Raw genomic sequence first — 14630 nt, forward strand, 5'->3', positions numbered from 1 at the left:
TGAAATGGTTTATGATATCTTCTACAGTAAACTGGTATGCTATTGACTATTCTGATGTGTGCACACGTTCTGCCATTCTCTGCACCATCTCCCCTCCTCTGCTTATCCTCAGAGATGTTACTGCTCATTATGTGCTCTCTGTCCTCCTTTCCACTGTCTTTTTCAGGCTCCACAACTATCTCAGATCTTCTCCTATTACCCTTCATTCATTCCTCACTCTCGATAATCTGTGTCATTCTTAGGTCTAACCTTGGGATCTCTGTGAATAATGAACATGCATGAGAACCAACAGAAGAAAGGATCACTAAGATTAACATCACCAGTGCAAACAATTCAATTCGTTCTGAATCCAAAATCAGAGTGTACTGGACCTTTCCCCTGAAAATAAAGTTTAACCACTTTCCAGAGAGAGAGAGAGAGAGAGAGAGACCCATCACCAAATGATGAACTGTAATGCCCAACTGCATAAAACACACGCAGCATATGCAAGCACACTGACACACACAATTAAGCCTTTGTTTGACATTGCACAGATACAGGATCCTTGACTTGCTATCACTGACGTGAACATGATTGTGCTGGTGGATATGGGTCATATCAGTTATTTGCCATGTGAGCACTGCACCCGCAATGCCTTCATCAGAATGAACCCCTCGGACTGTAAACGCTATCCAGTGCGCAACACGCTGAAACAGCAGTGTAGAGTGTTGCCATTATTTCTGGCTCTCAGGACAATGACTATTTACATGATTGTAAACCAGCAGTCTTGTTTGTGATTTATTACAAATTAGCTGTATTCCATATCTAATCACATGACATTGCTACTTATACAAAGCCATGGTCACACCAGAGAATTCCACAGAGGCATTGCAAAAGCAGTTCAAGCAAAATCACCTTGATCCTCTCTGAACCATGCTTCCACATAAGAGAGTAAGTTTGCACAGAGTATCGTCCAAAAATAAAGCTGTTCACACACTGCTTTGCTTTTAAGCACAATGGTAATGAAGAGGTGATAAAGCATGACACCTGCCCTTTTTTACATTTTTAATGTGGCTCTAATTAGCTAACTTGCTATTCATTGTGAAAATGTTGCTTTATGAATTGTGTTATTAAAATGCATTTGCAGAACTCCTAGCTGTATACTAATGCCCTTTTAAGTAACATTAAGCTAATATTTTTGCGATGAAGACTAACTAGAATTTTAATCATGTTATTTTAATAATGCATACACACTCAGGATTGGAATAATGAGATCACTGTTATGCTATTAAGCTCTTCTTTATTAATTGTTTATGAAGCTCTCATTTTAATGGTGAAATTAGTGTACAGCTGAGAATGCCGCATGTGTGCAATACTGTACATCTTTTAGATAGTAATGTAGACTGAGTGCAAACTTACACTGGCCTGGGTTTATCCAAGCCCTTCCCTTTTTGTAGACAACATGTCACCAAAACAACAGCAAAACATGCAAGACTTGGTCAATTATGTGTCGTCCCAGGATCAGTTTTAAGAATGAGCAGCAAGCATTGTTGATTTCTATTATTGCTCTTTTCTGAGAGGCAAACTCCAGGTAATTCTTTTTGGAAACATTCATTCAGATTAACATTAACAAATAATCAGCAAGATCATCCAAATCTGCTTTTGTCTTGCCTTGAACATCATGTTTTGTACAGCAAACGTATGGGGCATAACTACAACATAAGAAAATATTTTCCCATGATAGTTTTATAATGGGTTTTCAGTGTATATTGTAATATTTATACAATTCTAATTTAATCTGGTTTAATCCAGTTATTAAAAAGGCTAAGCAACTTTCATAACTTTCAAAATTTAAATATTTTGAACAAATTTAATGAACTCCTACTTGATGCCACTAATTAGGGCAGCATTTCAGTTTATAGAAATCCTCAAGAGCATCACAGCAGCAGACTAGCTGATATGTTCAAAGACATCCAAGCTTACAAAATGAAGTTAGACCAGGAAGACATGTCTGCAGCCTGAGAGAGCTCTTCTTCATGGCTCAGTGAATAAGTGATAAACAGTCAAGCCTGACCAAGAAGAGAGCAGTGTTATTCAGAAGATAGATACCTGACAAAGTCAACTATCTGTTGCACTGCCATCATTTTATTATAACACAACCACTAACAACTACTATAGGTCCTGAGGACAGAGTTTGAGTGAGACATTCAAATTCAAGGACATGACAGTGTGTCTGTATGCTTTTTGTAATATGTACCATCTGACAGCTGTAAGTGCCAATGCAATCAGATACAGCGTGGCAGGGCAGGTGCTGTAGTCACCCTCTGTTTCCACATGCTTACCTAACATTGATCTGTCCTACAGCTGTAATTGGATCTGGAGGAGGAGGACGTTAAGATGTACACTCTTTGTCTAGGAGCAAAATGTGTCCACTTTACAAGGGAAAGTGGTTGTATATTGCTGAGGTTCCCAAAAGGGAACATGGTGCAGGTTCCCAAAAGCTCTATGATAATCTCAGAATATCTAATGCCCCAATGGAAAGACTGCTAAAGCCACAGCAGACAGCACAGTGGGCTTCCTCAGCCAGTGACTCAAGATCAAGAAAAAAAAAAAACAAAAAAAGAAAAAACAAAACAGAAAGAAACCCAATGCCCCCACAAAATCCACCCAATTTCAAGGCCACTTCCAATAGTCATACAGCACATGCTACACCAGAGACCTCAAATCTCTCCCCAAAATAAAACCCCCGAATTATATGTATTTTGATGAGACCCATTAGACCTATGTTGATCTTAAGGTCAAATCACCAGATCTCACCCTAATTGAACATCTGTGGGATCATGTCTTATACAATGCCTTCTGCCACCATCATCATTGAAACAACAAACCGGTGAATGTCATTTGGAAGAATGTTGCTTATCCCTCCAGTAGATTTCCAGACATCTACTCCAAGGAGCACTGAAGCTGTCCTGCGGGGTCTCGTTAACCCAAACCTTGTTAAGACTAACAAAGTGGGTGACACCACACCATTAGCATTTTTTCTTTTAAGTCAAACAATGCTTTCTCTTGAAGGAAGAAAAAAAGATCCAAGGCAAAACAAAATTTGAAAAGCCTTTAGTCAGAGGGTTATGTCATAGTGAAATTATCAAAAACACGGATCATACATGTTAAAAATGTGCTGAGTAACAACCCACACTGAGCAGTACAAACAGCCTTCAGGGTATAATCCTCAGCAGTTTTCCCCTTAAGATAAGAGACAAGAACACCTGTCTAGAACTAGTGATGTTACCTGTGACACTAAAGCTAAATCTATTTTCAGTGAAACTTTGTAGTGAGGCTTCATTTGTTCTATCAAAATCACACGACCAATGATGTGACAACACACCCATGTGACTGCTTCAAAATCAGATTCAAAGCTTTAGAAATGTGTGAAACGCTGCATGCCTTCATGGGTTGATGGGGTTGTGGATTGCTGAATTAAGCACCAGTCCCTCTCCCCAAGCACCAGTATTTCTAATGATCACTTCTTACATTATCCACTATAGCCAAGTGCAAGTGTGTGCACTTATTTACTTCTTCTATTCAGGAGTTACGAACAGAGAGAATGTCCAAATCCACAATGCAAATTGTTATCATTATTTTTTTTCAGTTACATGGAGCATGCAATGAAACATGTTTATTTATGTATCAATTTATTAATTCATTAAGTCATTCATGCATTCATCTATCAATGTATCCGTTTTTGCTTCAAAGAGATTCATGCGAAACATTTTGCAGCATAGCGCTTTCCATAATTTTGACCAGTCAGGAGCTCTGACTTGAAAAGCCTTGAATAATGAACCCTTTTTTGATAGAACTGTGTTGAAAGCCTCACTGGTTCATAAAACTTCACTTTGCCGTCACTATATAAGAACAGCATCCAGTTCATTCATTTAATTCTGGGTTCTCTTGAGTTATTAGCTTTATTCACTTACCCATACAACATGCTTCCCAAGGAGGGAGTGACAACCAAATGCCTCCTACTTGCTGACATCATTAATGATTTAATGGGTTGAACCATGAATGGAGGGACTGTCTTTGGTTGAATATGTTATGATGATTAGAATTTGCCTGCGTAAGGTGTGAGAGCCAGACACCCCTGAGAGAAATATGGTTCTGCCTGAACTGGTTGTGCAGTAGATTGGAGGGGCTATTTAAAGGGGCAGCTGAGATTGAAAATCATTGTTGAAACTGTACTTAACTTCAGTGTTTATTGCAACGTAATCTATATAAAAATTAAACCTTGCTAATGGCTTTTGTTTTATGGACCATTTCTTGCAAATGAAATTATATTTTAAAAAAAACAACTTAATGATATGATATATAATTTCATGAAATAACCAATCATGTTCCCGCTCTAAATTTATCATGAGTGGAAATTTGACTACAAAAAGTTGAAGTAAGGAAGACTTTTTTTGAGCTTGTGTGGGCATTAAAGGAGAGAATGTTCCTGTTTGCATCAGAGCCTATGAAAATGAACTCTGTCTTTTACAGAGACACAGCTTATAATCTTCCAATTATCCAAATCTTGGGAAATACAACTCAATTCAAAACACAGACTGAGTGACCATGAAGGCAATACAAAGCATTAAATTAAAAGTGGGAACACAGCTGTCAGAAAAAAAAAAAAAAATCTTCTCAAAGTTTATATTTGTGTTTTCTGTTCAGGAAAGAATGAGGTTAAAATGACAGCTGGCAAATGACAATGGAGCAGCCTACTGATGAATGCATGACACTGTAAATGCTTCGCTTTATGACTGCAATAAAGCTCACATGAGAGAGAGAGAGAGAGAGAGAGAGAGAGAGAGAGGTAGAGGCAGAGAGACACGGGGGCGGGAGACAGAGAGATGGTTGAGGAGAGAGCCACGGAGAGAACCGCAGATTGAGACAGCCCTCTGTCTGTGTGAGCTGCTCCTCCTCAGGCCAGTCTTTTCGCAGAGTCCGTCCGGGAGCGGGAGACTGTGTGGGTCACTTTCCGTGCGCATCCGACGCGTCGTATCTCCAAGCGGCGTCTCACTGACAGCAGCCGGTGCAGACATGTTTCAGGAGATCCCGATTTGATTCGGTCGAGTCTGCCTGAGAGTTACCGTGAAGTCGGCTGGAAATGAACTCTGAAGGTACATGTCGGTGTCAGAGCATTCATGATAAGAGTCGGCGCCTCTCCTCCTCTCCCATCCACATGAGAAGTTTGACCGGAGCTGGCTGAAAGGAGGCTACCTTCGTCTTTGGAGCTCAAGCAACCGGGTGACTGTTTGACGGGACCGTAAGGTAGGCGGTTCGTTTTTGTTTTTTTTTTTACCCCACAAACATCCTGACGCTCCTTGGTTATTATTCCAGCTGCATGACCCACTGATTCAAGGAGCGTCTGTCCTCTGTAATGAAAAACGGCAACAGGCATTTGTATCAGGTGTGTCTGCGGTATGACTGACCTTATTGCATTTATTTTGTTCCAGTAATATACAAATAGCATTTTGTGAGTATGTGTGTTTAACTACTAAACAGGCCAGTCAAAGGTAGGATAATTACTCTTTTAAAATAATTTTAGGGTCTTTGAAATGAAAAGCAGACAACCGTAACATAGCCTACTGTTTTATGAACTGTGAAACCTGACAAGTTTATGTGATGATTAGCACTGGAGAGACTCTAAGATGTTCACAGGATGCCTGTTGTACCTGCGGGACATCCTGAGCTTAAATCTGCCGGGGGGTGTTTTCTTGATTGGCTACCAGGTCCTTGAAAGGTTGCTTGTCCTTCTTGATGAAGAGCTGCCACAAGCATTACTTAATAAATTCTGGCCCTTAGAAAATAGCAAGACTGCTCAAAAAGGTCTTAATAACAAATTCTCCCAATTGTTAACAGCTCTGTTCCCATATGTACAGTTCTAGCTGATAGCTTTATTCTCAGTGATGAAGACAGTTATATAAATCTTAAAAAGTGGTTGTCGAGGTCCTGTTAAATTGAATCGTTGCCTAGATTCACTGAGGCTTCTGGTAGCAGCAGATACTGGGATGATTTGGCACGTACTTTTACCAGACCATAGTACTTCATTCATCAGTGGCAGCCATCCTAATTAGGTTGAAGTTGAAGGAATCATTAAGCTGGCATCAGTAGCACCTTCATGTTAACCATCACCAGTAAACATGGTGGAGCTGATTCATCATCTAATCACAAGGTGATGTTTCTTGGCTAATATGTTGCGTGAGCATCTTGACCTTTGACCTTTTTTTTTCCTTGCTGCAAATTTGTATATTTTTTTTCTTATTCAGTTTTCACTGGGTATACGTGTGTTTTAGTTGACTGAATATTTTAGGTAAGAACATGGGTAGCTGTGGAGTTTGTTGTTGCTAAAGGCTGCTACAGTATTATGATTTTATTTTGCACCCTGGAATTCTCAGTGAATTGAATTGGTAACACTGATATCATGAAGATTTAACAACAGCTTCTTCTTTCCAGGGTGCTGCCCTTTAGCAGCATGCTACAGATTCAACGGGGAGTGATAATCACACCCCCAAAGGTATACACTAGCTATATAAATCTGCAGGAGTACAGTATAGAAGAGAGGAGACACATATAATTTCATGCATGTTAATTTATCAGCAAGTCACGTATCACACAAAACTAATTATCGGATCAAGCGTTTTCAGAGATCAGAGTGGCTGAGGAGTTGAAAATGCTTGACATAGTGATTTTGATTTTAAAATGATAGCTCATGCTATTATGGTGTCTTTGTTTATAGAAGAAGGGAAGTAATGTGGTGACCATTTTAACCCGAGGAGGCTGGCCATCATCAGTTGTATTAGCATTTATCCTATGAAGATATGACCAGCACAACTTCTTAATGTTCAATGTATTATTATTTTTTATATAAAGGTACAATCTGTGAACAACAGCAAACATTTACAAATGGTGTTTGCACTACTTCAGCTAAGGTTTAATATGGTACTTCTAGCCAAGCTGTTTACAAGTGGCCTTTAAGGGCTGCTGCCTTGAGAAACAAAGGTAACATTAGAGGTGATCTGACTATTGACACAATATTGTTTTTTTGTTCCTGAGTTCAGTTTTCAGCCATCACTCCTCTGGGCTTTTATGTGACTGGAAATAAATCAATTTGGTGTTCTTTTGTCCAAATGGGCACATACGTTGGTTTGACAGTAACACCAAATTAGAAGCAAAATAAAAGCGGAACAAGATAAGCTGTGCTCATTATGACTGAACTGTTTAGCAACTTCACCTGTGATGGAGTGTGCAGCAGATGTTGCTTATTGGCTCTCTCTCTCTCTCTCTCTCTCCCTCTCTCTCCTTCCTCATCACATCAACCTGCACAGAACTTGTTTGTCTCAATTATTGTAATGATATTTTTTTCTTGATTACGTTACAGCAGCATGAAGCATATTGGAGCAAAGCATAAGCAACATTATGAGTGAATGAAAGTTTGTGATTGGATATTTATTCTTGATACTTGGGGACAATATGTGGTAGACATGTACCGCAGATGCCCTATTATTAGCTTCAGGGCTGGAGTGAAGACCACTGGGTGCACTTTATAGCTCTGAAGCTTGTAAGTGGACATTGGTGCTTAGTTTATCCTCAACATGTGATGTATTTGTGTTATGTCTAATTTGAATTTTTCATTATCTATACTGACTAAGCTATGGTAGAACAAGTCACCCTGTTAACCTGATGATCCAGTGGCTGAAATCATATCAAGACTCAAACACAGTGATAGTGTATTTGAGCCTTTTTACCAGACATTGCACAATAGTTACAGGTTAAATGTTGTTTGATATATATACTGTATTTGCATAGTATTTGTGAGTACAAACTCTGGTGGTACACAAGACAAAGAGCCTGAACAACTGTAAGGTTTTTTCAAAACCTGCTGCTTTTGTGGACTGCTGCTTCACACTACTTAAAGCTGCTGTTGGTCTAATTCCTTGAATGTAGGTCAAACCTGTTGCGATTAGCCTGCTCCTTTGGTTTGCTCTGGTGCTGTAGACTGAAAAATCATTCAGGGGGGAAATGTAAAGAAGTTACAAACATGTTGTGGCAGTCTCACTGACAGAAAATGTGCTGCTATTGTGTTAGTGTTCTTTGCTGCATAGCAATCACTAAGTCGGTCCCCTGGAGCAATTGCATTCACTGTTTCACATGACCACTGGAAATGGACCAAGGGGGGAGGAGAGGGCAAAACGTGAAATTAGCAAGACAAATGTTGGGAGTTAGAGAGAGAGAATTAATGGAAAAGGAAAGAAAGGGCTCAGGAAGGAAGACATGAGCAAAGAGATAAAAGGAGATGTGAAGAAACTGGTAAAATCAGCTGATGTGAAGACTTTTTTTTGGCTTCACGTAACACAGTATATACACAATATATTGCAAGAATACTTACCTTGCACAATGTAGGAATCCTTGTTGTTTGGATTTGAGTGTTGCCTTATTATCTTTGAAGAAAGTTTGATACTTTTTTTACCCCAGACTGCTCCTGTGTTCATATGGATCATCACAAACAATTGAAAAATTGTTCAAATCTAAATTTCCCACAACTTGAAATGATCAGTGAAGTAGCCATCGGCGCAAACAACAGTGACTGACTAAACCCTTCCTGCAGCTGCTTCAAAGTAGGAACCTTTTCTAGTGGATGATGGGGTATTTTACCTTTTATGTTACCCAGCGATGATTTACATTTACTTAGTTTTACACCGAATTTCTAATGAGTGCCACAAAAAGAATTTATGTAAATCTAACAAAACAAAACCTAATTTAAACACATCTGGCAAATGAAAAAAAGCACCACTGGATGGCTTTCACAGTGACACAGTGCCATTGAGACGAATGACACAAACAGCAACAAAGGGAATCAGATAAGAAAACAATGACGCTGCCTTTTGTTAAGATGAATTGTAAGAATACAAACATGAGAATCTGACAAAATTCAAACAACAGCAGCGACTTTACACAGGCTCTATAAAACTACTGAATGGTTAGCCTATGTGAATGTTTTATGTACTGTCCTTTTTCTTTGTTTGAGCCATTTAGTTGACCTCTGATGCCAGTGTAGCTCAGCTTTGGCCCTGCTCACAAGCACAGCATGGATACTGCATAGGCGGGCTCAGGAATGTCCTGCTGCAAATGTATATTCGAACGGTTTGCCACAGCGTAGAAAAACTTCAAGTGGATAATAGCATGGTAGTTCAAATGCAGTACAAGCCCCACTTAATTAAATGGCGATATACTGACTTTGCTGCTGTTATTATCAGGAAAAGACACCAGCTTCCTTTAGTTTTACCAGCAGATGTTGCAAAAAAGATTGAACACAAACAACCACTTCCCAATTCAATTCACCTGGCACAGGAAATGATGGGCAGATGACTGACAACAGAGAGCTTGTATCAGAGTACAGTGCTGTTAGTGTTGGTGAGATCCTGACACAGTATTTATCATTTATGGGGATTGATTTTACTGAATTCATACACATTTTCACCCCGTATACAACACATTACCACACTGACTTTGAGTAGTTCTGACCTCCTTTCAGCCTAGCAAATCAAAGTGCTCTTCTTCTCAAGTGGTTTATGCAGTGTATGATTTTAGTGCATCGAAGCTCATAAGCTTAATCAATGGTTTTACCACACTTCATGACTCATCACCCAAGTTTATGCTTCACTGTGTTCGGTCACTTGATGCCAGTTAACTGGTTAGACAACAGAATAGAGTATGTCTTGGTGATATGCAGGAGTTTAGCTCAAGAGTTTTTGATACTGTGGGTTAAAATAGTTAACTTGAAACAACGACCTTTTGTTCTGAAAAAGTGCACACGTCACCCATGTCATTACAACGTTGACTTCTTAGTTGTGATTGAAGTCTTAAGATTTCTTGAACAAATACATATTGTTTGTGTGTTTCTGTGTCAGTCTCTCCTCGGCCGGCTGCTGTAGACATGTTTCTGTTTTTGTACCGAGGATGAGAAGTGGGTCACATGCTTGAATTATCCATTTGCAGGATTGCATGCATCAGTGCCAAGAAATTGCATTACGTGGGAGACTTCTGCTTAGGAGACACGGAGACATTTCTGGAGGATGGAGGAGAGAGCTGAGCGAGGACGCACACAGGAGAATGGACGCAGTGACGGCATGGCCAGAGAACCACGCTCTGCTCCATGCACCAGCCTGAAGGTACACGAGCTAGCATGTTGTGACAGTTTGACTTTGTGTGTTCTACTTTTGTTTGTTTGAGGTGCTGGGCAAGTCTCTCCCCTCGCAAGATTTTGTCTGAATTTAGTTTGTCAAGATGTTTTTTTTTTCTTAAAAATTTTTAGTCAACTCAACAAAGACAACACATATATAACCTGTCTTCAAACATTTTCATATATTTGAATCGTTTAAATCCTCCCAAAACAATACAGAAAAAAACATACAGAAGAAAATGACAATTAAAAAAAAAAAAAAAAAAAATGCATTGCCGTCCATTGCAGGTTTTCTCTTTCAATACAACTTAGTTCTGTTCAGTTCAAATCAATGCTGTTGAAAAAATCCGCTTAATGTCCACTGAGTTAAGTTTAAGTTTAGTTCAGTTTGTTTTCAAACAAATGTTCACACAGGAAAAAGTTAGTTAATTGACAAGTCAGTAAGATCTCTACAGTCCAGTCAGTCATATAACCAGTCTGGGTTTTCCTGGAAGAGCTGCTGGCTTCTGCCAACAAGCAGTGAGAGGTGTAGCAGTGATTGATGAACTAAGATACCTGTGAGGATGGTTGTTAGAGGTGGTTGAACATTTGATCGCAACTTGTGAGCGATAAGACAACCTCACGTTTGAATAATATCATTGCTGAACTGAATCACTTTCTGAAACAATCTGTTCAGTTCTCAGTTCAGTTGAACGCTCAGTCAGATTTAAGCGAACGTCCAGGGACAGACTTACTGTTTCAAGTCACAGAATCATCCAGTGATGTGTTCGCAGGGAGTGAGTGTATCACTGTGAGCGTGATTCACTTGAATCCATGCAAAAATTATTCATACACGTATACACTTATATACACTTGTGCACACTCATTCACAGGAATGATTCAAGTCATTTCATTCGCAGGAAGAATGGGGTGTGTAGGTACGTTATTAATCCTGGAGGGAAATTACTTAGTAACAGCAGGAACGCATGTCAAGTTCAACATGTCACGAGTAGCATATAGAAACAAGTAGCTATGAACAAAACATTTATAGGAAACAGGAGAACAAAAAATAAATAAATAAATAAATTGTGGCAGGACAAAATATGGATGAATGTCAAAAAAATTGAACAGCATTAAACTACGTTAATTACAGCATTAAATATGAATGACAACTGAATATACAGTACATTCGGAAAGTGTTCAGACCAGATTCTTTCAATGTCATGTTCGGCCTTATGCTAAAATAAAAAAAAAAAGATTTATTTTTTCACTCAATATGAATTTTAGAATTTTTGGCAAATTTATTAGAGAGAAAAAACTGAAATATCACATTGACATAAGTATTCAGAGCCTTCGCTATGACATTTGAAATTTAGCTCGGTTTCCTCCCATTTCTCTTGATCATCTTTTGGAAGGCTTGAGGAAGGGTACAAAAACGTTTCTGCTGCATTGAAGGTTCCCAAGATGGAAGACGTGTTCGACAACCAGGACTGTTCCTAGAACTGGCCCCCATCGAAAAGACTTTCCGAATGCACCTTACATGTTGGCATATATATGAATGGTAGAACACATTAGCAGAGCAAAAAATGGAAAAACTGAAAAGTGAGAGTCAGCATCTCGTGATGCTTGTTCAGTGATTCATTCACTGAAGGTAGAGTAAGAGCTGAACTGTAGATCAGTTCAAAAGCCATAAAAACCAGTGCTGATCTCTAATGTTCAGTGAGGAAATCATGAATTATAAACAGAGTTTGGTGTGTTTGTTAAAGTGACGGCACTTCTGTTTCTGGAAGCCGGGGATCATGAGGAATATACACCGCTCTGCTGTGTTTCAGTTCAGCTACGCAGTCGCGACAGTCAAGCACTGAGTGATTTGGCGATTGAATCTTTTGAACAAATCTTTTTTTAACGAACTGACTCTAGTGATTCAGGATACTGAAAAGAAAAAACTATTTTGATGGTGATGCAAACTGGGAACAAATCAGTAAATACAGTGTGCAAGGGGGTCTTTCTGGGGCTGTTTACAAGCAGCACCCGGCAATTCTGGTTGGCACACTGTCGTTATGAATAGTAGGATAAAGGAGCTCTAGCTGACAGCTATTTCTTTAATGGATGCTGTGTGTGTGTATGGGTTGGGGAGTCATATGCTCTCTCAGTACGTATGCTGGAATGCGTTTGTGTGTAGAAATCAGTGCTAAATCTGTTAACAAAATTACACCAACAGCCCAACAAGTCACAAGGATGATGTGTGTGTGTGTGTCAATGAGGGATACTGTACATTTTAACCCGTGACCTCTCTGTCTTAATGTAAAGGATTAGTGGACTGCCCGAGGAACTGAATCATGCCTCTGTTCTTCTATTCATTCTCATCAGTTTAAAGTTTAAAGAAAACTTCACATGGCTATAGTGTCTGTGCCCTGTGTGTCGGCACAAGACAGTGTCAGGTAGCCAGTCAACAAACACTGTTCAAACACAGTGCACTGCTTTTCTGTACGAGACTTACCTTTTCCTGGAATTAATTAAGGAGAAGGCAAGGCTGTACAGTGCTTATGTGTCCTTCCTTCCTTCCTTCCTTCCTCCCTTCCTTCCTTTTAGTTACAAAACAAAACTCAATAGATACACTCTACCTTATTGTTCTTTGTCAAAGACATTATTTAAGTTCATTTTTGATGCAGGAAAAGCAGTCCTCAACTCAGTCTCACCTCAAAGTGAGAAGTAGTTGCTATTCTTGAGCTTTCAGTCATATCACATGATCTTAAACGGCAGGGGGAGTTTGCCATGTTCTTAGCACTTCAATGATTTCTCTTGCATGTTGGCTTAAAAGTGGAGTTTTAGCAGCAAGTGCAAACAAGGTCCTTTGAATGGCTTTTCTTAAGTTGTCAATCATATCATGTGTTCTTCATCAGCAGTTAAAAAAAAGGAATTTAAGTTGAAAAAAAAATCTATTTAGTCCTTGCAAAGTTTCACATCAACTCCCTGACAAAGACTGCTGGAAAAATCTCTACATCTAAGCCATTTTATTGCCAAACTTACTTCTCAAAGTGCCTTTAGATTAAAATACACTTGAAGCTTATACTTGAAGCCTTTGCAGGAAGTAATGAGTCAAAAGTGTCAACAGTAACTATGATGTATTACCAGTAGCTTACTGCAGCAAGTAAACATAGCAGAGCAGAAAACAATAGGGCTCCTGTTGTGCCATTTTCCATTTGAATGATAGAATGCAAGCTACTTGAAAATCAGTGATGTGGATGGTGGTCAGCGCCTTAAACCCTTGGCCGCCAAGGCACTCCATTACTCCTCTTTTGCTTTTGCTACTGATACACCATGTTTTAGCATTTACCGTTACCTGTTAATTGTCACGTTACATTTTCTAGTATGCGGACTATATAACTAAAATACTGTTGATTCTGAATTTCTACATAGATGGTGCATGTGGAACTGTAGTGCATCTTTTCAGGGGGCAACCCAATAACCGAGTGGTTAGGGTACATACCACATTGGCGCAAATTTTCAAAGCAGTAATGTTCAAAACAGGCATCATTCCCTTCCCCTCTCGACTCAAGTTTGCCCCGTTAAAGTCACTGAATTACACTGTTAATACAAACTTGTGACTGTTTCAAATTAAAAGCCCTGTAGTGTTTCAGTAAGCAGAAACCCTCCAATTCTAAACAGGGCTTTCATTGTGAAACATTTTCTAGGCAGCCCATATGCAAGAACAACTGGACTAAAGGATTAAAGGAAGACAAAGCAAAGTGGGTGACAATGAATGAATCAAATACTTAAGATGAATAATCCAGAACAACAACGTGTTGAAAATAGTAAGATTATATTGTTGAATATATTAAATTAAAGTGGTGGAAATATACATTGTGCTTAACAGGCATGCACATCATATGATAGTCACCAGGAGTTCGTCCAACCTTGTTTTTTTCTGGCCTGTGTTTGGGGGCCAGCTTTTATTTGACAACCCCCCCTGTACAAATTTGCCACAACAATGGCACAAACCAAGAGGTGGTAAAATAAAGGCTTTGCCCATTATCATCAGTGGTGGTTGCGAAGGCAGGACATCATCATAATGGAGACCATCAGTACATCGGGAGGCAGGGGTATTCCAAGTACATAAATTTAGTGACCAACAGGGTTAAGTTAATTTAGAGTAAGTGGTAAACCACGTTAAAGAAGAGCCCTTTGGCTTTGACATAAAAGAGAAAAAAAGCACTACAAAACACAATACTACAATAATACAATACAATATTAAAAAATAAATGATTAATAAATACAAGCAGAAACAGGGCTAGTATCCAGATCGTTGCTTTCATAGGATTGGACACCAGGCCTTAGTGGAGGGTCAGTTGGCTGAAACTATGTCTTCTTCCACCAACATGAAAGTCAGTAAATCCAGAAATGAGATCAGACACTCTTCTGGCTTTTTCCCACATGAAAGTGATGTGAGACA

General features: G+C 39.2%; 1 protein-coding gene across 2 annotated transcripts in view; it reads left to right on the forward strand.

The window, feature by feature from the left end:
• The first annotated feature begins 4888 nt into the window (after positions 1-4888).
• The window catches only part of LOC139631663 (solute carrier organic anion transporter family member 1C1-like), a 35327-nt gene continuing 25585 nt past the window's right edge, over positions 4889-14630 (forward strand). Inside the window, exons 1-2 of one of the 2 annotated variants that reach the window (XM_071496036.1) lie at positions 4889-5286; positions 10015-10187. In XM_071496036.1, the coding sequence (XP_071352137.1) occupies positions 10092-10187 (96 nt within the window). In that variant the 5' untranslated portion in view covers positions 4889-5286; positions 10015-10091. The remainder of the gene's footprint in view (positions 5287-10014; positions 10188-14630) is intronic. The other variant, XM_071496038.1, reaches the window with a different exon arrangement.

This window comes from Trachinotus anak, unplaced genomic scaffold (assembly GCF_046630095.1).
Source record: "Trachinotus anak isolate AG129_WGS33_773 ecotype Australia unplaced genomic scaffold, CSIRO_AGI_Tana_v1 ptg000014l, whole genome shotgun sequence".
In the NCBI taxonomy this organism is placed as follows: Eukaryota; Metazoa; Chordata; class Actinopteri; order Carangiformes; family Carangidae; genus Trachinotus; species Trachinotus anak.